General features: G+C 40.8%; 4 protein-coding genes across 6 annotated transcripts; 2 read left to right on the forward strand and 2 right to left on the reverse strand.

Moving 5' to 3' along the window:
- Positions 1–331: 331 nt before the first annotated feature.
- Positions 332–5,422, reverse strand: zbtb33 (zinc finger and BTB domain containing 33). The gene is made up of 2 exons (XM_028960797.1): positions 5,270–5,422; positions 332–3,609 (listed from the first exon to the last, which is right to left on the reverse strand). The coding sequence occupies exon 2, from the start codon at positions 3,605–3,607 to the stop codon at positions 1,667–1,669; it is 1,941 nt and encodes a 646-aa protein (XP_028816630.1). The 5' UTR covers positions 3,608–3,609; positions 5,270–5,422; the 3' UTR covers positions 332–1,666.
- On the forward strand, positions 4,993–10,971 carry nkap (NFKB activating protein). Of its 3 annotated transcripts, none has more exons than XM_028960800.1 (9): positions 4,993–5,011; positions 6,909–7,276; positions 7,375–7,455; positions 7,621–7,685; positions 7,787–7,876; positions 9,296–9,338; positions 9,894–10,079; positions 10,245–10,394; positions 10,483–10,971. In XM_028960800.1, the coding sequence occupies exons 2-9, from the start codon at positions 6,921–6,923 to the stop codon at positions 10,655–10,657; spliced, it is 1,146 nt and encodes a 381-aa protein (XP_028816633.1). In that variant the 5' UTR covers positions 4,993–5,011; positions 6,909–6,920; the 3' UTR covers positions 10,658–10,971. The 3 variants fall into 3 exon arrangements, with proteins under 3 accessions (XP_028816633.1, XP_028816631.1, XP_028816632.1); XM_028960799.1 differs by lacking the exon at positions 4,993–5,011 and adding an exon at positions 6,694–6,798; XM_028960798.1 differs by lacking the exon at positions 4,993–5,011 and having other exon boundaries at positions 6,683–7,276.
- A 5,922-nt stretch (positions 10,972–16,893) lies between these two features.
- On the reverse strand, positions 16,894–19,388 carry ndufa1 (NADH:ubiquinone oxidoreductase subunit A1). The gene is made up of 3 exons (XM_028959994.1): positions 19,154–19,388; positions 17,747–17,836; positions 16,894–16,973 (listed from the first exon to the last, which is right to left on the reverse strand). Exons 1-3 carry the CDS (start codon positions 19,253–19,255, stop codon positions 16,953–16,955), a joined length of 213 nt encoding a protein of 70 aa, XP_028815827.1. The 5' UTR covers positions 19,256–19,388; the 3' UTR covers positions 16,894–16,952.
- A 562-nt stretch (positions 19,389–19,950) lies between these two features.
- On the forward strand, positions 19,951–23,676 carry upf3b (UPF3B regulator of nonsense mediated mRNA decay). Its single transcript, XM_028959993.1, has 10 exons — positions 19,951–20,149; positions 20,534–20,640; positions 20,744–20,850; positions 20,968–21,066; positions 21,138–21,248; positions 21,336–21,379; positions 21,475–21,663; positions 21,858–22,018; positions 22,367–22,703; positions 22,805–23,676. Exons 1-10 carry the CDS (start codon positions 20,036–20,038, stop codon positions 22,931–22,933), a joined length of 1,398 nt encoding a protein of 465 aa, XP_028815826.1. The 5' UTR covers positions 19,951–20,035; the 3' UTR covers positions 22,934–23,676.
- The last annotated feature ends 845 nt before the right edge of the window (positions 23,677–24,521 follow it).

The following is a 24,521-nucleotide window of genomic DNA, read 5'->3' on the forward strand; positions in this document are numbered from 1 at the left end:
TCCACAGGAGGACTCCAATTAAGCTGCAGAAACATCTCAAGGATGATCAGGGAAATAAGGAAGCACCTGAGATCAATTTTGAGCTTCATGGCAAAGGCTATGAATTGTTATGTACATGTGCTTTCTCAGTATTTTTATTTTAACAAATTTGCCAAAACCTCAAGTAAAGTTTTTTCATGTTGTCATTATGGGGTGTTGTGTGACAAAATTTTGAGGGAAATATATGAATTTATCTGGAATACGGTTGTAACATAACAAAATGAGGAAAAAGTGATGCACTGTGAACACTTTCTGGATGCACTGTACAGAAACACAATGTAAAAAACAGCAATTTCCTTGAATGTTTTATTTGGTTAAGCACTAAGACCTAATAAATATGTTATAAAACATGGCAGACGTGTTACATGAACAAGGTACAATTACATACAGTTCAAAAAGGAGCTTCATAAGAGGAATAAAGCTCACTCGGCTACCATGTTGAACCAATCTGACAATATAGCTTCAATTAACCAAATCTTTTTAAGTGCTTTGGTTATTTATTTATAGATTTATTTATTGGGAAGCCATATGTAGTATTTTAAAAATGGTCTAGTATCCATTTCCTTTTTAAAGGAAGAAAAAGAATGAAACACTTTGTAACACTATTTGCACACTCCAAAACAAAAAAAAGTGACACTGAATATAAACACGCAGGCTATTACATAAACAAGTTCCATCTCATCTGGGCATTATATTCATATGTCCAGCATAATCGTTTTAGTTCACTCCACTGAATCCCATATCAAAGACACTGTACAAAAAACATTCTCCACCACACAGACAAAACCTGACCCCGAAGCAGCGCACTAATGCATCTAAAAAAATTTGAATGACATGGGTGAAAACATGAAGTGAAATGTTTTTTTGTTTTACGTGGATAATTATGCCGGATACATAACGTACATTTGCTGCAAATTTTACATAATTGTTTGATCGTAGCTGACTGATTATGTACAAAATTCCAGAATTGTATTCAACATAAGCATTATTAAACTATGGTATACTCTAACATTAAAGCATTTAAAATATTCACACAAAAATAATCAGTTAAAATGATTATTGCTGCCTAAACAATAATCAAGCAATCATTTTTGAATTGTTATGAAAACAAATGATCGTTTCCCCATGATATTAGTTTCTTGAGATGCACTGATACAACTAAAATAATTTTTAAATTTTGTGTCCCTCACAAAGCGTAGTGCAATATCTGAACTTATTTCAGAGCCAAAATTAAGGTTACATTAAACATCAAAAGTCATTAAAAACAACTGGCTTCTTTTTAAACAATTCCTTCATGTCTATCAATTACAATCTGGTGACACTTTCAACGTCATTATCGTTGTTGGAAAAGCACTGTATTTAACAGCAAGATTAGTATGTAGAGGAATGACCATTTCACAAGCTGGATTCATTAACATTTGCCATATTTGCAAAGAATTCAATGTCATCAGTAGAATGGTGGGTGGGGATGGGAGCGAGGAAGTGTTGGTGCGCAAAGGTTCCTATAAAAGCACATGAACATCTAAAGGTCTGTAATTGAAAGTGTGACTTGGACCCATCGGCTGAGTTCCTAGAGACACCCAAATGACAAGGCACCAATCCCAGAGCAGCGGGCAGCACATACCACTCAGTATGTCTCTGGTATGACGAACTCGAACTCCGGCGAGCCGTCGGCATTCACAGGGGCGCCAGGCACGGGGGCGCTGGCCACCGGCTGCACGTGCGCCACCGGCCTTGTGTGCGCTTCTGGCTCGTTGAACAGTTCGCTCCAGTTCAAGATCTTGCCCTGTCCCGACGGTGGCAGGCCTTGGCCGGAAACGCGTGACCTGCCGGGGTCGATGTGCTGCACGGTGCCGTCCGCGTTGATGATGGGCACCGTGCCGGAGTTCTCGGCCGCGTATGCGATATTCTTCAAGTGCATGGTCTTGTAGGGCAGCAGGCGGTACAGGTTGTTGTTGGTGTCTTCCTTCTCCTTCCTGCCGGACGGGTCCTGGTTGTGAGCCTGCTTGCAGTGCGACGACAGCAGCTGGTAGTTGATGAAGGTTTCGTTGCACAGCAGGCACTGGTAGCGCCGTTCGCCCGTGTGGCTGATCTCGTGCTTCGTCCGGTACTCTGCCAGGGGGAACACTTTGCTGCAGTAATGGCAGGGGTACTTCTTCTCCCAGGAGTGAGTGTTGAAGTGACGCCGGAGGCTCGTCAGGCAAACGTAGGGACGCTTGCACACGACACATACATAAAAGGTCTTGCCGTCCATGATGATCTCATAGTGGTCCTCTGCATCCACCTTTGGTTTCTTCCTGCCAGGGCCGCTTCGTGGAGAGATACTAGCTGCTTTTGCTGCATTGTGGGCTAACAGCATTTGAGCTTTTCTACCCGGGTTGCCTCTGGAATCACCCTCTTCAGGGTCCTCCTTCACAGGAACAATGTCGAATGTGTTCTCCCCAATGTTGGCATAAATCTTACACCCGGTTGACAACGAGTCAATCTCCGAAGCCTTGTCCAGAGAGACTGTTTTTTTGCAAGTCATGGCCGGTTGTGAAATGCTCATCCCGACGTCGTTACTGGTGCTGGACAAGCATAGGTCGGTGAGTTTTATCTTGCCCTGGCGGTCGGGCGATTTCTCAATAATGGTGGTTACCTTCTTCTTCTGAACACCTAACACTTCTTTGCCATCCACAGGTAGGGAGGAGCTGGTGAGATCAAGCTGGACGCTACTCGCCTGAGCTGGCGTGCCACAAGCGGACGACCCTGCAGATGAGGTGGGAATGCTGACACTTTGGTCTGGATAAGTCGTTGGTCCGGTAAGGTGTGTGGACTCGGGCTGATACTGAGGAGGAGAGAGGGAGCTGCTGTAGAGGGGGAGCGTCCCAGACATGGCCTTATCCTCTACTTTTGTTTCCTTGGTTACGAAGGGTTTGGATTCAGTGTTGGTCGCCTTGACATCATTTTTGGACGTGGATTCGTCCTCCTGGTCCAAATCAATCACATCAGGTGAATTGGGTATGCTGTTCGACGCACCTTTTAGTGGCTCAGTTTGGGAAACAAAGAGAACGTCATCACCGGCATCCTTATCACTGTCAGCAGTAGGTATGTTGAATTCCTCTGCAGACAGAGAAAAGCACTCTGTGATGATGGGCAGGTTTTCTCCAGAGGTTGGGTCACCGCCTACTGTTTCTTTAGACAGACCAGGCAGTCCCTTGACCTGAGAGAGCGGAACACCTAAATTAGCAATGAAATTCACGCCCAGGATCTGACCGGCTGCAATGAGCTCCTCCAGTTTGTCGGACCGGACTCTGCAGATTTTGGAGGTGTATATGTAATTCAGGATTTCCTCAAACATGTCCGCTTTGATGAAGTTCAGTTCTATGATTTGGCCTGCTACTGCAAAGAGGTGACGAAAGTAGGTGCTGGAGGCTGAGAGTATGACCTTGTGTGCCTTGAACTTGCGGTCCTGGACAATGACAGTGACGTCACAGAACAACCCATTATTCCGCTGCTCGTTGATGGACTTCAGGACTGAAGCAGGGAACTGTGTGTCAGTTGCAGTGATCAGCTTTAGGCTCGACATCCCTGTGGAAAAGAAAAAAAAAACAATTTTGAACCAAACGTATAATATAAACGTATAAAAAAAAAAAAAAAAAACCTCCCTCACTCATTATCTATAACTGTTTAATCTCTATCAGTGTTGCGGGTCCCGAAGCCCATTCTGGGGATGCACACTATTCACACACTCACTCACCAATCCACCTAGCATACATGCCTTTATCTCATACTGAAAATATTAACAATAAATACGACCCCAATTCAAGATTATTTTTTTTTAAACAGAATGCAATTATATGCAAGTGTCATAAAGGTATATTTTATTCGCAATCAGTGGTGTCAAAAACAACACAGTATAATTTAACTGTTGCAGAGCTGTGTTAACAGGTCAGTAATATGACTGCCGCAGTAAAGCTGGTCAGAGGTTCACCAATCTGCATAAAACTGAAAATCAATGCATGGGCCATAGAAACCTTCCAGAAATCTGTGAACATGGGTTCCTGTGCAGTCCATAAATACAGGTCAAAGATACATTCATGTAAAGAAGACGCCACATAAATATGAATGTTATTCAGAAATGTAATTTAATGTATACTGAGGCAAAGTGGAAATGGTGGTTTTGCATTAAAATTTAAAATTAAAATGTACCCTTTTTTTTATTTTTATCAGCCCACATTTCTGATGCCACTTCGGTGCAGTTGTACCCATGGAACCTGAGGCTTGCAATTTGGAAAAAAATGTATACGCAGGCCTTGGAGCCACATATGATCATATCCAGATTAACTCTTGATCAGGAAAAGAATGGCTTGGTAGTAGAAGTCCAAGACATTTCATTACTGTACTAGTTTCTTGCAACAGTGCATTGTTTCAGTTTAAACAGTTTAATATGCTCTATTGTGAATAAAATATGCATCCACAGCACAATACAACTATTGTTATTTTGTCAACAATAATAATCACCATTATTATTATTATTATATTATACATAAAACGTTCATTTTTGCTCGTTATTGTTGTACAAATATAATGATATTTTACCGAAAACAATAACTGGGTAAGCCGTATGTAACCATGACGCGTGCATGAATGGAAGTAAAGCTGCATTTCCTTAAAATCAGTTTAATCGATCAGGAATATGACATCTTTCAGCCGTGTGTGTGTGTGTGTGTGTGTGTGTGTGTGTGTGTGTAACGGACACCTGCACCGGCTCATTGTTATTCGGCGCGACGCTGAAACTAATAAAGAGCAACAGCAGTCCGGCTAATTCACATTTTTTTTTTTAAAAGTGCAGCTCAACTTCGCTTTAACAAAGTTGTGCACGAAGCCGTGTTTATTGCAATAAAAGTACTGACGGGCCAGCGAAGGCCTAGCTGCACACTTTCTGTCCATTTTAATCAGAAAGGGGATCCGACGAGACGTCATTACTACAGTAAGCAACCCCAACGCCGTCCACGCAGGGGACACGTCGCACGTCGCGGGTCTCCACTTACTCCTTCACCCCGAAACTTTAAATCAAATCGAATTTTCTGCCGTTCCAAAAAGTGACGGAAGAAAAGGCGGAGCGGCTTCCTCGTTCGGGTTGCGGCCTTTGCGTGCGGCTCAGTCGTAGCGCTGCATTGTGGCGACGCGAGACCTCGCGTCGAACGTTCAACTGCGGTCGCCGAGACGTCGGTGAGGCGCGAGTTACCTGCGACGCCAAGCCCTCCTGTTGAGAACCCGCCGGGCGAACAATGAGAAAGGGCTGTAATTCAAGCAGAGCACGAACCGCGGCGTCCAACTCTCGTTCCAGACGGAGCGACCTGCCACTCAGCGCGCCGCCAACAGGAGTCGCAGATCTGTCTGTTTACGCGTTTAATGAGGCAACGTAAATTCATAGCTGCATGCCAGCAAAACACACACACACACACACACACACACACACGGGGGAAAAACCCACATACATTACGCTCAAGACGAATAAATGATTCGCCTCTAGTCGCCGTTACCTAAAAAAAGTAGCGCTTTTCCTACAGACTACGTTTACTACAACAAGAACAACACAACAAGAATGCGGTTATTTTTCGGTGTTTTATAACGTTTTGTTAGCTAGATATATTTGACCTATATTTCCTGTACCTCTCACAACAGCCCACGTGCAAAAAAACTTTTGAGGATGATTTTTTCCCCCGTAAACAGACATAAAAAAGCTCACATTTAATGTGAGATGTATTATTATGTGATATATGTAATTTTAGCATTTCAAATATATACCGATGAACACAATTTAACTATGTTTTTTATATCGAAGTCGGAAACATTTTCCTGGTCTTTTTTTTCCTGTACGGACTTTTTTTCCCAGAACTCATAACATGTCTGCTATTTCTCCGGAACCTTTTTTATCACCTTGTTGATCCTGGAACGCTATTTGCGAGAACTCACTTCCGGTCTATTTGTAAGCGGAACACATTCAACGAGTCTGTTTTTTCCTTTCGAGCCACATTTCCCCAAACATTCTTTAGTTTATGTGCAATAAAAATTATCTTATTTTGCTTAAGAAGATGGGCCATTTAATTTGATTCGAGACAAAACCTTATTGGTTCAGATGCTCGTACATTTACATTAAATTTACGGCATTTATCAGACACCTTTATCCAAAGCGACTTACAATCAGTAGTTACAGGTATAGTCCCCCTGGAGACACTCAGGGTTAAGTGTCTTGCTCAGGGACACGATCGTAGTAAGTGGGGTTTGTACCTGGATCTTCTGGTTCATAGGCGAATGTCTCGCCCATTAGTCTACTACCACCCGTGAATGCTCGTGAAGCATAATGTGCTGAAATAAATTCATGTTGTACTGCATCACCAAAGAAAATTCACTGATTTCCAAAATATAATGTTTTTGGTACGTGTTGCAGCTTGGCCTGAAAGCTGGGTTTTTACTCGTGTAAAAACCGCTACGACGTTTACCCCCGAACTCTTTAAGATGTAAGATTTTATAATTGAATAAAACAATTAGACTGTCAAAGTATGTGACTAGTACACTAAACCAGCGGTTGAAATAAATGTACTCATATTACGGGTCTTGCCGGAACCTCTGTTCGCTGTCACTTTTTCATTACGGACTGAATTTTTTAGAACGCATCGTCTGTCTGTGGGGACGTAGTGCTTTGCGATCAACATGGCGGATGTTTTGGACTACGCTCTCACACCGATTCAAATATAGTCTCTGCATTTTAAAGTGCGTCGTTAGTACGGGGATAGTTAGTGAGAAAGGAGTTTTTTGACGATTTGTTGAAGTAGTATTCATGGCTATTTAGCTTCCGACTAGTTGCGTTGTTTATCTGCCAGTTTGCAGCAGAAATGCCGGAGAACCATCACACCGGACCCGTCAGCCCGAAACGCAGGCGAGGGAGCCGCTCCAGCAGCGGCAGTAACGGGAGCCGCTCTCGGGGGTCCAGTCCCGCCGCGAAAAACACCAAATACGAGCGGAATTCGGTGAAGGAGGAGAGGGGGGAGCGGAACGGCAGGCCCCGACTGGGCGACACGCGAGAACGCAGCCGGGCCCGGTTCTGCACGGGCGCCTCCCGCAGTCGTTCCAGGTCCCGGGAGCGGCACGGCTGGTCGGAAAGGGACCGCTTCGGTCCGGGGTCCCGGTCTGAGTACTTCGACAAGAGGGATGACGACCAACGCCAGAGACAAGACGCCTTTTTCGCCAGGTGACCTCCAATAAGTAGATCAAAACGTCCGTAATAACGCATTATTACAATGCACATTGAAGATTTGTAACCACTATTTGTTTCACCTCGCCTGCTAGACGACTGCAAGAACGTGAGAGGATTGGTGAACTGGGGTCACAAGAAGTCTGGGGATATTCGCCGAGGGTCAGAGAGCCAGAGTAAGACCGCACAAGCACACACAACATCGTTCAATATTTGTGAATCGCATTATGGGGGGGGTCTGCGTGAAACAGTATTCCAATACACGGTATACTGTGCATGCTGTTGTACTGACAGTAAATCTCTTTTGAAAATCACCATGAACACTCATCCTGTTCTCTCAGTTCTGATGAACACACCCCCGTTGAAGAAGATGTGAAAAACGGCACCTCGGACTCCAGCTCAGAAGGTGAGTTGTTCTGGGTGCTATCTGTACTGGCTATATTGTCACTAATAAGTGTATGTGGTGGGAAAATATAAAACAATTCTGTATTATTATTTGTGTCCCAGAGGAAAAGAAGAAGAAAAAGAAGAAGAAATCGAAAAAGAAGAGGAGTAGGAAGCGTTCAGAAGAAAGCGAATCTGAAAGTGACTCAGAAGGTTTGAAAACAGTTAAATGTGTACCTGGCAACCCTTCAAAGTTTTTATTAATTTTATAATTGTGTTGTTGGAGTACTCAAAATTCTATCATAATTTTATTATATTTTTACAATCCCATATAAGGAGTGACAGTTTACAGTTCACACACAGATTAAAAATTACAGCACTACACAGTTTGTGCACGGACACATGAAAACCTTTGCAAGACACAAACCTTTACATATTTGTCTCTATGTGGGTTTGCATTAGGGCTTCACAATTATTTATAATTATCAATTTCGTAATCACGATTATTCATTATTCTATTTTAAAAAACAGTAGGTGAACAAGGCTTTCAGTTCAAAATGAAACCTCGAATAATAAGAATACTATAGAATAATAAAAAATAGCTAAATAAAATCATATTGTTATGTATTGATTCTTTGTTAGCTTGTTATTACAACCGTAAGCGGCACAAAAGTCCTGCATTTGGAACTAGAGCTGTAATTCTTGGCCCGAGCCAAGAGGTTGACGCTTATACGGTCTTCGCCCCCTGGTGGTTGGCTGACTATTGTTTGAGAAAGTGCTTGATTTATTATGCAGCAAAACCTGCTAATCAAATGTTAAAGGTCCCCTATTATGAAAGTTCTCACTTTGTGAGATTATTTAACATTAATACAAGTTCCCCTAGCCTGTCTATGGTCCTGCTGTGTCTAGAAAGGGTGATAGGTGTTAAAACTGCTTTGGTTATTCTGTTTCGCCCTTCAGAGAGCGGCGGCTTAAACGGTTGGAACTGAATTTGTCCTCTTATGTCATCATAAGGTGAAAAGTTACCTCCCGTTTCTCATGCTTTTCCCTCCCAGAGAATTTCACCGCCCTCCACTAAAACATTATCTCCACTGACCGTCATGGCTTCAAACGTGTGAAGCATTACAGTTGCTCGGTGATTGGATGTAAAAATGAGCACAAGTTTTGTCACGCGAGACTCTGAAGAACCAGTTGGTGAATGATGTTGATGATGTCATTTCCACGAATGCCCACTAACTTCTATAGGCTGCTCTCCTGAAAGGTGCCGTAATTCTGCACCAAGACTGAATCTCGGAAAGAGACTTCAGATAAAGTAATTGGTTACCACTAAGACAGATATTAAAGCAAAACAAAATTTATAGTAGGGGACTTTTAATATCTCAGACAATCATCTTAATTTAATCGTGGGAGACAAAATCGGGACCATGATTGAAATTCGATTAATTGTGCAGCCCTAGTTTGCATATTACAAAGGATGCTCGGGTAAGTCAGAATATTAAGGTTAAAGGGTAAAATTGTGATGCACTTCAGATAATTGTATTTATATTGTAGGACTGAAAAAAGTTGTGTATATGTGAGTGCAGTATTTTTACTATAAAATGTACTGAGACTTTCATGTTTTGTGTTTGTTAGATGAGGAAGTGAAGAAGAAGAAAAAAAAGAAGAAAAGCAAAAAGTAAGATCTTTAATACAGTTTAGTGTCCATTATTGTGAATAACAGTATTTTTGTCTGATGTAGTATCGAGCTCCCATTTATTTAGTTATTAAATTAGTTTCTGCATTCATACATCACATGACTTACACATTATTCAACACTAAAGACATTTACACAGCCCTTTCTGACCATTATATATAAACAGCGGGAGAAAAGCACATGAGATGCTGCCCAAAATGTAATGCATTATTATATTCCTTACAGAGTATGGAAAATGGACTTATTCTGCACATCTTTGTATGGGCGCTAACAACATAGTATGCATATTTCTGGTTTGTTATAGTCAGCCAGCCATAACGTAATGTGTGGTTGGGTCTCTCTGATTTTAATTTTCATTGTTTTGTTTGTAGATTGTGACACGATAATAATCTTAGTACATCTGCTGGTAACATTGTACCCTGTGTACTATGCTTAACAAGCTGTGCTAATTCCCATATGGTTCATTTTACCATAATTTCAACAGATAATGAATACCCCAGTGACTAAACATGAACCTTCCCACATAATTCATTTCAGGAAGAAATCCAAAAAGAAGAAGAAGACTAAGAGAAGTCGGAAGGACTCCAGTGACTCTAGCAGTGAGCAGTCTGTGGAGGATGACCTGAATGGCGACATCTGGGTGGAGAGGACCCGCCTCGATGACAACACTGTGGGCCCAGAAGCACCACTCACACACCTTTCCCAGGATGACAAACCCCTAGAGTGAGCTCCTCTTATTTTAAAGGAGCATACTGTGGTCACCACCATAAAGAGGGGTCGTCATAATGATAATGCAGTGGGAGTTCTGTCTAAAAGGGGCTTCTTTTAATTAAGACAGTTGCTCTCAGATTTTGAGTTAGACTGTTTGCATATTTTCTGTTCAATCAGCTTTGGACATGCCCTGCTGCCAGGTGAGGGTGCAGCCATGGCAGAGTATGTGAAAGCAGGGAAACGTATTCCCAGAAGAGGTGAAATTGGACTGACCAGCGATGAAATAGCAGAGTTTGAAAAGTCTGGTTTTGTGATGAGCGGTAGCAGGTAATGAGGCTCGAGTTCATATTTTCAGATCACTTGTTAGTAGCATAAACACCACTTGGATGTTTTAATGACCTTTTTAACCCAACAGACACCGTCGAATGGAGGCTGTGCGTCTGAGAAAGGAAAACCAGATCTACAGTGCTGACGAGAAGAGAGCCCTGGCCTCATTCAACCAGGAGGAAAGAAGAAAGAGAGAGAGCAAGATCCTCTCCAGCTTCAGGGAGATGGTATACAGGAAAACAAAGGGCAAGGAGGAGAAGTGAAGTGTGCTCAGTATTTAGTTTTTATTGTAAAATTGTATATTTTGTTGATCCACTCTGGACTTCAGATGAAACTTCCCTCTCTTTGTACTAAAGAAACCTGCATTTTTCTGTTTGCCCTCTCTGTACTAAAACATGCATCTAGATAACATTTGCAGTTTAGTATGCATGTATTTTCGATTTATAATAGATAAATGAAAACATTTATAATAGTTCAGCAGACAATGTCTCAATGCGAGTTAACTGTTTCAGAATTTTTTTTAATTTTTAAACCTGATTTGATTTTCACTATGAGATTAAATGTTCTATACAATACAGTGAGTTGGAGTTTTATATTACTTTACTTTATTTTACTTTATTTGGCAGACGCTTTTATCCAAAGCGACTTACAATGGGAAGACACCAGCAATTCTCGTTCGATTTCTATAGAATATCAAGTATACAAACTAGGAGCCCTGATAAGGCTTAGACTTGTCATTGAAGAACATGCTCGGAGAGTGTTGGGTGCTAGACTAAGAAAAATTATAATGTATTTATACATTTTGTATTTGTTTGTTAAATGTGTATGCATGTGTATGTGTTAAATTTGTCTGTAATATTTTTGGAATAAGAGGGTTTTCACCTTCTTCTTAAAAGTGGTGGTAGTCTCGGCTAGTCGTGTGGAGGAGGGCAGGTTGTTCCACCAGCCAGGGACAACAACGGAGAACAGACATGATTGGAATCGGAGACCCCGTGAAGAAGGAATTTTTAGTCTCCTTTCGTTTGCCGATCTGAGAGAGCGTGTAGGAGTGTATGTAGGTAGTAGTGTGTTGATGTAGGAGGGCGCAGTTCCATTTACAGCCCTGTAGGCAAGCATCAAGGATTTGAACTCAATGCGAGCAGCTACCGGGAGCCAGTGGAGGGAGGTAAGAAGAGGTGTAACATGGGTGTATTTTGGCTGATTGAAGATGAGACGGGCTGCCATATTTTGGACCATCTGGAGTGGTTTTATGGTGACTGCAGAGGCTCCAGCCAGGAGAGAGTTACAGTAGTCGAGTTTGGAGATGACCATTGCCTGGACGAGGAGCTGCGTAGCCTGTTGTGAGAGAAAAGGCCGAATCTTGCGAATGTTGTAGAGAGTGAACCTGCAGGATCTGGAGATCGCAGCAACATGATGGTTCAAACTCAGTTTGTTATCTATCCAAACCCCAAGGCTTTTTGCAGATGCCGTGGGTGTTAACAATAGCGATCCAATTTGAATTGAAAGGTTTTGCTGAGGAGAATTGTTGCCCGGAAAGATCAGAATCTCGGTTTTGGATAGGTTGAGTTGGAGGTGTCGCTCAGACATCCATGCCGATATGTCTGAGAGGCAGGCCGAAATTTTTGTTGCTATAGTAGCATCTTCTGGTGCTGGTTATATCATTAGAGTCTGCTGATATTCATCATTGTTCACATAAGAATGGACATTCATTCATTTAAATTACCTTGCAAGTAAACAGTTTATGCATGTGCCTGCAGTTTAATACTCTTGTGACATGCACATCGATTCACTAACTATTTCGGTGTACCAGCCACCATCTGTTTTGTTCACTGGTAGACAGTGGCTGATATAGGCACCAGAAGGAACAGGTATCGGAGAAGCACAAAATGGCAGTAAAAATTTAAAGAGTGATCATTGTTCAGCGTTTATGGATAAATCGATTATATATGTATATTAAATAAAAAGGGAACACAAAAATGACATTCTAGATCTGAATGAATGAAGTGTTCTTATTAAATATTTTGTTCTTTAAATAGTTGAATGTGCTGACAAAATCACACAAAAATGATTGATGGAAATCAAATTTACCAATCTGGATTTGAATTCATGCACCTCATTGGATTCATGCACCTTTGTGGCCTGATGGAGGTCCTTTTGCAGGGCTCTGGTGGTGCACCTCCTGTTCCTTCTTGCACAAAGGTAGAGGTAACAGTCCTGCTGCAGGGTTGTTGCCCTCCTACAGCCTTCTCCACCTCTCCTGATGTGCTGGACTGTCTCCTGGTAGCGCCTCCGTGTTCTGGACACTACACTGACAGACACAGTAAACCTTCTTGCCACAGCTCGCATTGATGTGCCATCCTGGATGAGCTGGACTACCTGAGCCACTTGTGTGGGTTGTAGACTCCATCTCATGCTACCACTAGAGTGAAAGCACCGCCAGCATTCAAAAGTGACCATTGTTTGATTTCACAGGGGTGTGAGTGTTTTTGAGCAGTGTTGTGTGTGTATATATAACACATATACACATACTTACAGTATATACACAAGCTACCCATTTTTCTTCTAAAGCTACAGATCATCACGGCTGGTTTAACTGAAGTCTGTAATTAATGCAAGGCTTTTCAATCCTGTTACTGCAGCCCCCAAACAGAAACTTACAGTTGAAACCACATGGTTACATATACTAGAAAAAGACATAAAATGAAACATTTCCTGTTTTACAGTTGGGGTCAAAATTAGCCTCCCTAATGAAATTAGACAACACTCTTGACTTCTCCTTGAAAATGACCATCAACAATTTGTTTGTTATTTTGGAAAAAATGTCCACTAAGTTTAATTTGGATATTTTATTGAGACACCGAGCTGAAACAATGGTGGGAGGTAAAAAGATTTTTAGCCCCCTGCCCATTAATAATCAACACTGTACCCTTTCTGAGCCACAACTATCACCAATCTCTTAGAATAGTACTTTACTAGTTTGGCTGCTGAGGGATTTTGGCCCATTTGTCTATTGTAAATTGTTCTACCTGGTACAAAGTGCAAAGTTTCCGAGCATGGACATTCACTCTGAGCACCCGCCACAGATCCTCAATAGGATTGAGGTCTGGGCTCTCTGTGGGCCACTCCAGGATCTTGGTTTTGGTATCATTGAAGAAATGTTGGACTAATTTCAACGTATGCTTTGGGTCATTGTCTTGTTGGTTGACAGGCTTGCCTGTCAGTATCCGGGATTCAGACACAGTCTCAGTGTTTAAATCCAATCTCAAAACCTATCTGTTTTCTCTGGCTTTTTGCTAAAGTCCTAGACCCTCATTTCACTTGATTTTGACGCAGTGTCAATTATAAAGTCCAGTTTATCACAGACAAAGTTAAATTCACCAGTTAGGCTGTCCTAGTTAGGCCACTGTAGCACCAATATACCATTATAACCACATATTTCAGTATCGGTTGTACAGTGCAACCGTCTGCCGCTGCTTCTGTTTGTTTTTCTCCGAGACACGGAATCAAGCACCCAGACTACTGGCAGACCCCAGTGATCAGACCAGCAAATAAATCCTGGTTCCTGACAACTGCTTTACAAGGACAAAACATGAAACAAACCAGAGGGTCACCACAGCCACCACCACCATTACAACTAGAGCTTCAGGGATCTTCAAATGGACCAGTAACCTGTCAAAGCCCATTGAGACATACTGTATGTGATTTTGGGCTATATAAGAAATAAATGTTGTTGTTGTGTTTGTTGTTGACCCAGCAATGACCCAAGACTAGACTATAAGTAGATTTTTACTGATTCTCCCTCAAAATGTCAACATAATTTTATGATGATATACATCCAAACAAGACTCCCTGTGCCTGAGGCTGCAAAAGAGTCCCTCAGCATGATGCTCCCACCACCATGTTCTTCTGGGACGATGTTCCCTGAAGACCACCACGATGAAGAGCCCTCACAACTGTTTCTTGAAACATTGTTGTCTTGTCTGGAGTCAATCAACAATCATCTTCTTCCTCAGCTCCAGACTGGTTACCTTTATCTTTGGCATGGTGAGCAACAGTAATCCCTCTCATGAGTTCAAGTGCATGTTTTAAAGTAAAATTGAAGTGATTGTCATTGTGAAACACTGCAGCACAGCACATGGTGCACACAACAAAAGAGTCCTCTGCATTTAACCCATCATCCTTGGTGAACAGTCCCCGTTGGAACAGTATGCAGAGGTGGTACCTTGGTCAATTGGACCTCAGTGGCAGCTGGGTGATTCAGGACTCAAACCCGCAAACCTTCCAATTACAAGGGGCAGTGGTGGCCACCAAGGTGCCACTGAGCAAAGCACCGTCCCCACACATCATGGCTGGCCACTGCTCACTAAGGGTGACGGGTTAAAAGCAGAGGACACATTTCATTGTGTGCACCGTGTGCTGTGCTGCAGTGTATCACAATGACAATCACTTCACATTCACAAGTCTGCCTGCTTGCCTGTTATAATATGACTGCCCCTGAATGCTGATTAAATGTTGTTAGAAAGCCAAGGTGTGGTTTCAAAGCTGATTGGTTAATTAATGTAGGTGTGTGGATGGTAGTAGCCTAGTGGGTAACACACTCGCCTATAAACCAGGAGACCCAGGTTCAAATCCCACTTACTACCATTGTGTCCCTGAGCAAGACACTTAACCCTAAGTTGCTCCAGGAGGGTACTGTCCCTGAAACTACTGATTGTAAGTCGCTCTGAATAAGGGTGCCTGATAAATGCTGTAAATGTAAATGTATTTAAAGCACACCTAAGAAGGGCTAATATTTTTGACTATTTTTTTTACTATATTTGATATAAAGCATCTTATATTACAAAATGTACCAAAAGCTACAAAATAAATAGCAAATAAATTTCACAACAAAATATAAAATAAATGAAAAATGACCATGTCAAATGAATAATAATAATTGTATGGTTTGTGTTTTAATCTGCCTGCATTTACTATTAATCCAAGACATCTTGTACAAATTATTAGACCAATACTGATCTCCACATGGAAAACTCCTGATCTAAGGAGATATATACAGTGGGTATTTTTCCTCAATGTAAAAATATTCCTATTCCTCAATATTTAGTAGAAGCATCCTTTTGTTCTAATGCAGCCATGAGTATTTTTGGGAAAGATTTTCACACCTGGATTTGGGGGTCCTCTGCTATTCCTCTTTACAGATCCTCTCTAGTTCAGGCAGGTTGGATGGTAAATGTTGGTGGACAGACATTTTAGGTCTCTCCTGAGATCTGGCTGGGCCATTCAAGAACAGCCAGTTGTTGTGAAGCCACTCCTTTATATTAGCTGTGTGCTCAGGGCCATTGTCTTGTTGGAAGGTAAACCTTTGGCCTAGTCTGAGGTCCTGAGCACTCTGGAGGTTTTGGTCCAGGATATCCCTGTAATTGGCCACATTAATATTTCCCTCGATTGCAACCAGTCGTCCTGTCCCTGCAGCTGCAAAACACCCCACACAGCATGATGCTGCCACACCCTGCTTCACAAATGTACTAGACAGATGACCAGTGCCTGGTTTTCTCCACACATACCGCTTAGAATTGAAGTTCTATCTTGGTCTCACCAGACCAAAAAAAATCCTATTTCTCACCACTTGGTGTTTATCAGGTGTTTAACAAACTCCATGCAGGCTTTCATCTATCTTGCTCTTCAGGTGGTTCCTTTGACCTCATGATTCTCAATTGCTCTGACATGCATTGTGAGCTATATGGTCTTATATAGACAGGGGTGTGGCTTTCCTAATCAAGTCCAACACAGAAGATATAGAACCATCTCAAGGACGAGCAGAAGAAATGGACAGCACCTGAATTAATTATATAAGTGTCACATCAAAGGGTCTGAATACAAAGAATAATACTTTCATTGTTAATAAATAATCAACAATTCTGTGTTTTTCTGTCAATATGGAGTGCTGTGTGTACATTAATGAAGAAGTAAAAAAGTTATTAAATGATTTTAGCAAATGGCTGCAATATGACAAAGATAAAAAAAAAAAATTCATACCCACTGTATATCCATATATATCCATCCACCACCCTAACCCCATCCTCTTATTCAGGTCTGTCTGTCTGAGCCTGGTTGGCTGTTCACAGGAGCAAACAGTGAACCACTTCAGCTGGTCACCACACTGGTGCAGATTTCCAGCTCATGGGTAGTGGGGCCACAGGAATATGACCAGATATACAGATGGTATATAGCCCATTCTGAGCAGCTCAGAATTGTCTGGATGGCTGTGGAGCTCTGTTGACTGTGGACCTAAGCACTCAAGGACAAGGGTCCTCAAGTACCTCCCACCAATCTCTTTCAGGGTGAGAGGTACATTTTGAAAGACAATGTAAAAAGGCATATAAAATTTAGTGTTAATGTATGTTATCACACACATAGAATATTGTTGTCTTTGTCTGAATCATGCAGGTGATGAAGACTAAAACGAAAAATTAGGGAGGAAAAAAGCAGACTCTAAACATGAATTAAATATTATTTATTTAATGTACAACAAATTCCTCACGGTGAATCCAGGTTTGTTCAATTGATGTTTTCAAGTCCCTAAAAAGAAGAAAGTTACAATTAAACTTTAGAAGCAACTTTTAAATCAGTAAAACTGCTAAATGTACAGTTAAGGATCATTTGGACAGCTTGGGTGTAAAGCCAGAACCAGTCTGGCGTAATATTAGTTAAGCTATTTACAAAGCTTCTGCACCAGCCACTTAAATGGACCATGGGTCCAGGAAAATATGCCGGTATATGGCTCTCTGGGAACAGTCTTTACTTGCAGCTACAAAACATTAGGGATTGTAGGCATGTGTTTTTCTTTAATTCCCTATTAATGTAGTTATTCACTACATCTTATAAGAAATATTTTTGTTTTATATTGATTTTGGCAGACAGCTCATGTGATCAATCACAAAAGGATTCATGATACAGAAATCTCATTTCTGAAATTAGCTTTACAGTTAATAATTGTTTAAGGTTTAATTTACGCATTTTGGAACTGTCCAACATACAATGGGGCAAAAAAAGTATTTGACAGCCACCAATTGTGCAAGTTGTTCCACTTAAAAAGATGAGAGGTCTAGAATTTTTACTTCAACTGTGAGAAACAAAATGCAAGTGATTTATTTGTATAATGGTGCAGAAAATAAGCATGTAGCACCAACAAACAAGCAAGAATTCTTCTTTTTTTAACATGTATTAAATGGCAGTCAGACTCCAACCTCCACCAAGTAACTTGCACAATCAATGGCTGCCAAATACTTTTTTTACCCCACTGTAGGTGAATTATGGATGTGTTCAAGTTCAGAAACGTAGTATTGGTGAACCTTGGAATTATAATGCTGATCAGTCCCGGAAATCCGTCTGTCCCTCTCCATCAGGTGCCATTGGTATGGTACACGGGCAACTCTCTTTTCCTGTAAAATAAAACCACAGGGAATTAGTAAACTGCAGAATAAAACTAAGTTGTATTGTAACATGCATGCTATAACATGCATTCTGGGTTCAGCCATCTTTCAAAAAGATAGATTGCTCATCAGTCTCTTCCATTGGTCCATGCTTCACTGCTGATGTTCATGTGATTGGTGTACAGGGGTCTGCATGGCAACATTCCCAGTTTGCATTGAAAGATGTTCTGAAACCTTCATATAATCTTATAACTAGAATTAAGGATTTGTGCAATTTATATTCAAATTATAGAATTATATCCGTCCCCACACACTGCTCCCTGGGCACCTTTCATGGCTGCCCACTGCTCACCAAGGGTGATGGCTCGCTACTGTTAACACCCACTGCGTCTGCAAAAAGCCTTGGAGTTTGTATTGACGACAAACTGAGTCTGAACCATCACGTTGTTGGGCTGTAAATGGAACTGCACCCTCCTATATCAATACACTACTACCTAGCTACACTACTGCATGCCCTCTCAGATCGGCAAATTAAATGAGACTGAAAATTCCCTCTTCACGAGGTCTCCGATTCCAATCAACTCTATTCTCCGTTGTTGTCCCTGGCTGGTGGAACAACCTGCCCTCCTCCACATGACTAGCCGAGACTACCACCACTTTTAAGAAGCAGTTGAAAACCCGCTTATTCAAAAAGTATTTCAGACATATCTAACACTTACACACGCACATGCGTACACACTGCACAATAAATAAATATATATTTTTTTCTTCGTCTAGCACTTAACAATCTCCGAGCATGCTCTTTGCTGACAAGTTAGGCCTTATCAGGGCAAAACTCAAAATCTATAGCAATCTAACGAGAATTGCTGGTGTCTTCCTCCTGTAAGTCGCTTTGGATAAAAGCGTCTGCAAAATAATGTAAAGTAAACAGAGGACACATTTCGTTGTGTGTTTGATTCATATTTCATACAGCTTTTTCAGATACTGAATTTAACACATGTATTTATGATTTATTGGAATATACTGCATACTGAAATATGCTGAAAATTAAATATTAAAACCCCTCATTTAGGTGTGTCTGACTAGTCCCGCAGTTCTACAAAAAGACGAGGAGCTCCTGAAAGCTAAAAACAGAGGTCTTTCTGGAAGGTTGAGCTTACGATGAATATCTGTGGAATAACCAACCGCAGTAGAATACTAAACGTGCTTAGTATTCACCAGACCGCTCACGATGATACAACAGGCTCGATGGATCAGGCTTCAAAATCTCGCAAATTTCAACGGACGTCCGTTTCTATGTACACAGAAAAGCTGGATCCCGCTCACCTTTCCGCCGTTTGTGAACTTGTGGATCTGTGCAGTGGCGACCCCAGGAATGATCAAACAGGCCGTCATGATGGCAAAGCCAGGCAGAATCTCGTACCACATGGTTAAATTGCAACACCACAGAATACTAAGCAAAACTGTTGGTTTGTTTTGTCTATTATTTCGCTGATTCCATGCACCTTAAGCGAAGATGTCGGCCGTCCGGACGAACCGAGGGTCATTCGATGACAACTTCCGAAAGGCGTCTTTAGTGGTTGCCATATATCGAAATAAATAAGCAGTATCCGCTTGCAGTCGGTGACATTTTGCAGGTGGAAGTCAAAGTGTGCCAAGCACAAGAAAGCTAAACTATGTCACTAACTATTTTCAGCAGGATAAAGGTAATATTTGCATGCCACTCTAAAAGACCATCATAAATTATATAAATAAGCAGACTTGGCAACAAAGGCAACATTTTCTTCTTCGCCTTCTTAGCCCCTAACAGGAGAGACAAGGGCGCCATCTACTCACGGAAATACATATAACAATTGGATTTAACACGAATTAATCTAATGTCACCATTAGATTTTAATACAAATTATAGTAATATTTACCATTACTAAGTGCGTAAACAAATTCATACAAAACAGGTGCAAAGAATCTTGCTTTGATATTTCTCTCTAAGAAGAAAAAAATGAATAGTTAATTTAATAAAACATGAATGTGTCAGCGTTTTGTCTTGTTAGTATTGCGAAAAAATAAAAGGTATGAAATTTGTGTATATTCTTTTGTATAGTACAGTAATATTGAACTAGTTGGAAAGTTGAGCGGATTGGCCGGATGAGGAGGAGGAGGAGGAGCAGCAGCAGCAGTTAACTCCGAAGCTTTCCGAACTCTGTTGTCATGAAAGAGGACAAGGAAAACGCCCGACCAAGGGAGAGGAAAGTAGAAATCAAATGTGACGAAAATGAGAAGACGGAGAAGGCGCTGAGAGAGAAAAAGGAGACTATGACCAAGGTGAACAGCTCTGGACTTTACCAGCTAACTAGCCTGCTAGCGTTAGCATGGTGCTATTTTTGTTCGGCGTTTTCTGCTTAATCAACCATAAACGGATATAAGTGTTCACGTATAACTGGATAATTTCGCCATCTTCTTATTGCTAGTAGGCGATTCTTGCGATTAATTCTTATCTGCGTAAGTTGTAAGTTAATATTAGCTTGGTGGCTAAACTCAACTTTAGTTTCATTTAGTCTTTTATTAGAGTTGATGTTGTTATGTTTAATATGTGTATTATTGAAGATATGTAGTTCGTGCTTTACCGAAGTAAACGTATTAATGATGATTATTTAGCCTTCTTCTCCATAATGAATCGCTGATTCTAATTTGTCTTACGATCTCAAGATCATCATCCGACGTCTACCACCTAGTTTAACCAAGGAGGATCTGGAAGAGCAGCTGCAGCCTCTTCCAGACGTGGACTACCTTGAGTTCTTCTCCAACGACACCAGGCAGGCTGCCCACCACATTATATTTGATCTGTCTTTTGAAAAATGATTAGATTTGTCATGCTGTTTTGTATCATGGTTGGTATCATTTTGTTCCTTGTTGCAGTCTTTACCCCCATCTGTACTCCAGGGCCTATATTAATTTCAAGAACCAAGAAGACATTGTGCTTTTTAGAGATCGCTTTGATGGATATGTTTTCATAGACAGCCGAGGTTAGTGCGAATTTTGTCATTTTTCCAGTGGTCTTTTTCTCTCTGGATCTATTTAATGTCATGGTTTATTTGCTGTGGTCTGTGTCTGTTTGCCTTGAACTGGTGCATGTGTTTCAGGCCAAGAGTACCCTGCCATTGTTGAATTTGCACCATTCCAAAAAACTGCCAAAAGAAGGAGCAAGAAAAAGGATGCCAAATCTGGAACCATAAGTGAAGGTGGTGTTTGTGAGAAATTGTCTTGATGTTTGATGAAATTTCTTTGAATGAAATGTCATAGTTGAATGCAGATCCTGATTACAAGAGGTTTTTGGAGATCTACAACGGAGATGATGAGAAGTTGACCTCTACACCTGAGACTTTACTGGAGGAGATTGAAGCGAAAACAAAAGAGCTTGGTTGTGCGTACCCAGTAAAATATTGTACTCGCTATCCAGTGTGATGCTGATGAGACCGCTTATTGCAAAAACTTTTCATTCTATCTTTAGCCAAGAAAACTACGCCTCTGCTAGATTTCTTGAAGAATAAACAGGTATGAATATTAATGGTTGAATTTATAATGCAACAAAACATTTGTCTGCTCGTTAAATTACAATTTAAAGTGTGTATTTTATCTTTTCTCCACAGAGAATAAGAGAGGAGAAGAAAGAGGAGAGGAGGAGGCGAGAGTTGGAACGGAAACGTCAGCGCGATGAAGAGCGGCGCAAATGGAGGGAAGAAGACCGGAGGAAGCGAAAGGAGATGGAGAAATTCAAGAAAGGGGAGAAACCTTCTGAAAAGAAACTGGATCAGGGCAAAGAGGAGCCCAAGATCAAGGTATAGTAGAGGATCAGGCAACCAGCCTGTTCGAACCAGCTTGTCAATGGCAACTGGCTTGCGCAGTCATTAACAAAAAGTTTCAGACTGAGATTTTAATGTCGTACATCACAAATACATTGAAATGTTATAAATAAAAGTCTATACAATTCCCTTAACCTGTCTTTAACCAATACATATGTGCCTTATTGTAGCTTTTAAAGAAACCAGATAAAGGAGATGATGGGGATTCTGAAAAACTGAAAGAAAAAGTGAAGAAAACTGACAGAGAGAAGTTGAAAGAGGACAGAGCTTTAGGATCAGCTGATATGAAAAAGCGTCAAAATGGTGAAAGTCGTGAGGACCGGTCAAGAAAGTGAGTGGTTTTTTTGTTTGTTTTTAAGTGAAGAGATTGTCATTGTGTCGCTGTGCTGCAGTGAATCACAATGAAAGGTGTCCTCTGCAATGGTGAGCAGTGGGCATCCATGAAAGGAGTGTGTGGGAACAGTGTGTAAGTGTGTTCTGACAATGACAAAAGAAATCAACCTTATTAGACCATATCATGGACTAATTATGTGCTGATAATACTCTTTGTCCAGAATAGTTAGAGAGATTAAGAAGATGTTTGTGTCTCACCTCACACTCATATTAATACACAGTTTCTTTTTCCTTACTTTACGTGTTTTAACAGGTTTACTTGGTTCACAATGTCCATTTTTTTCAGGTTGGATGAGGAAGGTCGGAAAGACTACAGGGACTGGGATCCGGACAGAGAGAGGGAGCAGCGAGATCGCGACAGGGAGCGAGAAAGAGAGCGTCGACAGAAGGAGAAGGAACGTATCAGGAGACAGGATGAGGAACGCAGAAGGAAGAGGGAACGTCATGATGGGGAAAACACTTTTAAAAAACGAGAGGAAGAGGGCAGAAAGGATAAAGATCATGCCTGGGAAAAAAAAAAGAATGACAACAGTGAATCTGGGATGCATGGTGAGAGACATGAAAAGTCTTCTAAAGATCTCAGGAAGGAGGATTGTCCCAAAAGAGATCGATTGAGAAACAAGGTTTGTAAATTCTTTATGCTAATATTAAAAAAAAAGTATTTTGTATTATTATAAAATTGAATTTTACATAGAGGCTATTTGTCTTCCCATTTTCCCATCAGGATCGGCCAGCCATCCAGCTATACCAGCCTGGAGCAAGAAGCCGGAAACGGACAGGAAGTGACGACCACCAAGCTGTTGAGAAGAAAGTGGAGGGTGACAAGAGCCCTCAAGAGAAAGCAGCAGAGTGACTGCACCAGCAGAAGAACGCGAATGGTAGAGCGTGGAGGAGCACTTTTGTGCTGGTCAAAGGAGACTCGTCATTTTTAATGTGACGCTGGCGATATTTTCTGGCCCAGCTTTGGCTACATAAAAATCTCTGGCCTGTGCCTGATTGAGCTCTTTTTCCAGGGAGGTACTTTGAATTAAAAAATGCTTTTGGGTACAGTAATGGGAAGCCAAAGTAATTTTTGAACATCTCAATAAAGTGACCTTATTCTTAGTTCAAAGTAAATTTAACCTGGAGTTAATAGTCTCAAAACCTGTTTTTTTTTTTTTGGTGCAACAGCTTGCCCCATTAACATTTCTGACTATTTGAAGGGTTATGAATTGAAGTTGGGCTAATTGAGTTCTTTTTACTGTCCATGTTCAGAACATTGAGCAATTCTGTTCAATTTAAGGCATTTAGTTTATACCTCAGGATTGCCACCACTGTAATTTCTTCTTGGTAGGTCTTGGTAGTTTAAGTGAATAGTTTGGACAACTAAACATCCATGACTATTATTGGTCATCCGTTTTGTTAATTTTATAACATTGGAAAAAGAGCCAAGCTTTGTAATTGAGACAGGTGCATAGATCCATAGGTGCAAACTACTACCCAGATAGAGGCCTTCCCCTACTTTTGCAAAATTATTTGCCATATTTACACAGAGTATTTGTTATTTTTTAATTTCTTCAAAATGCCAAGCAAAATAAAATGACATTTGTTAAAGCATTTTCGTCTTTTTTTTTGTATGAGGCACTGTGCAAGTGTGAATAAGAAATAAAATAGATTATTACATATTAATAATATTAATGACAATATTATCAAATGGTTTGTGAAGAATTTTAGTTTATACATGAAATAGATGAATAAATCAATAATTAAATAATAAAATGTGTGAAATGATTTAAAATAGGAAAAACATAATATTAATTCTATTTGACAAATTATAAAAACAGGAAACAACATTTATTAGTTAAATGTGTTTTGATATATTTATTTAATTTTGGCATTCGCAACAGGAATCATCACTAAGTGGGTAAAGTAAGTAATTCCTGATGAAATTAAGTGCAGTAAAAGTCAGTTTTGAAAGATTTATTGCCAATTTGCAGATTTATAGCCACTGTAATTGCTGCAAAAGTCTTCTCTCTGGCTGTTTTATATGGGATCTGTTGTTGCAGAAGTCAGAACAACAGAGTCTGAAGCTGGACTATAACTTTAAGATGGAATCATATCTTAAATCTAATCTGAAGATAATCTTGAATTGGAGAGGCAGAGAGATCTGGAGCCCAATCCAGAAGAGTCAAAACCTGAGATGTAGACCTGAGCCAGAGCAGAAGCTGGAGGTAGTAGTGGAAAACAACTTGTGCCACTGTGGCCCTTTTAAATGCCCTTAATGTTGTGACATGTTACCGACTTTATTTCCTGGCTATATATGCATTCCCCTAAAGTAAATGAGATTAATTTGATCAGATTATTAGCCTCCTGTTGAACTAGGATTGCTCTGAACTTCATTTCTGTTTGTTCATCAGTCATTTTACTCATCCTCATTCCATTTGCTCACTATACCTCTGTTT

The sequence above is a fragment of the Denticeps clupeoides genome, chromosome 18 (genome assembly GCF_900700375.1).
Source record: "Denticeps clupeoides chromosome 18, fDenClu1.1, whole genome shotgun sequence".
In the NCBI taxonomy this organism is placed as follows: domain Eukaryota; kingdom Metazoa; phylum Chordata; class Actinopteri; order Clupeiformes; family Denticipitidae; genus Denticeps; species Denticeps clupeoides.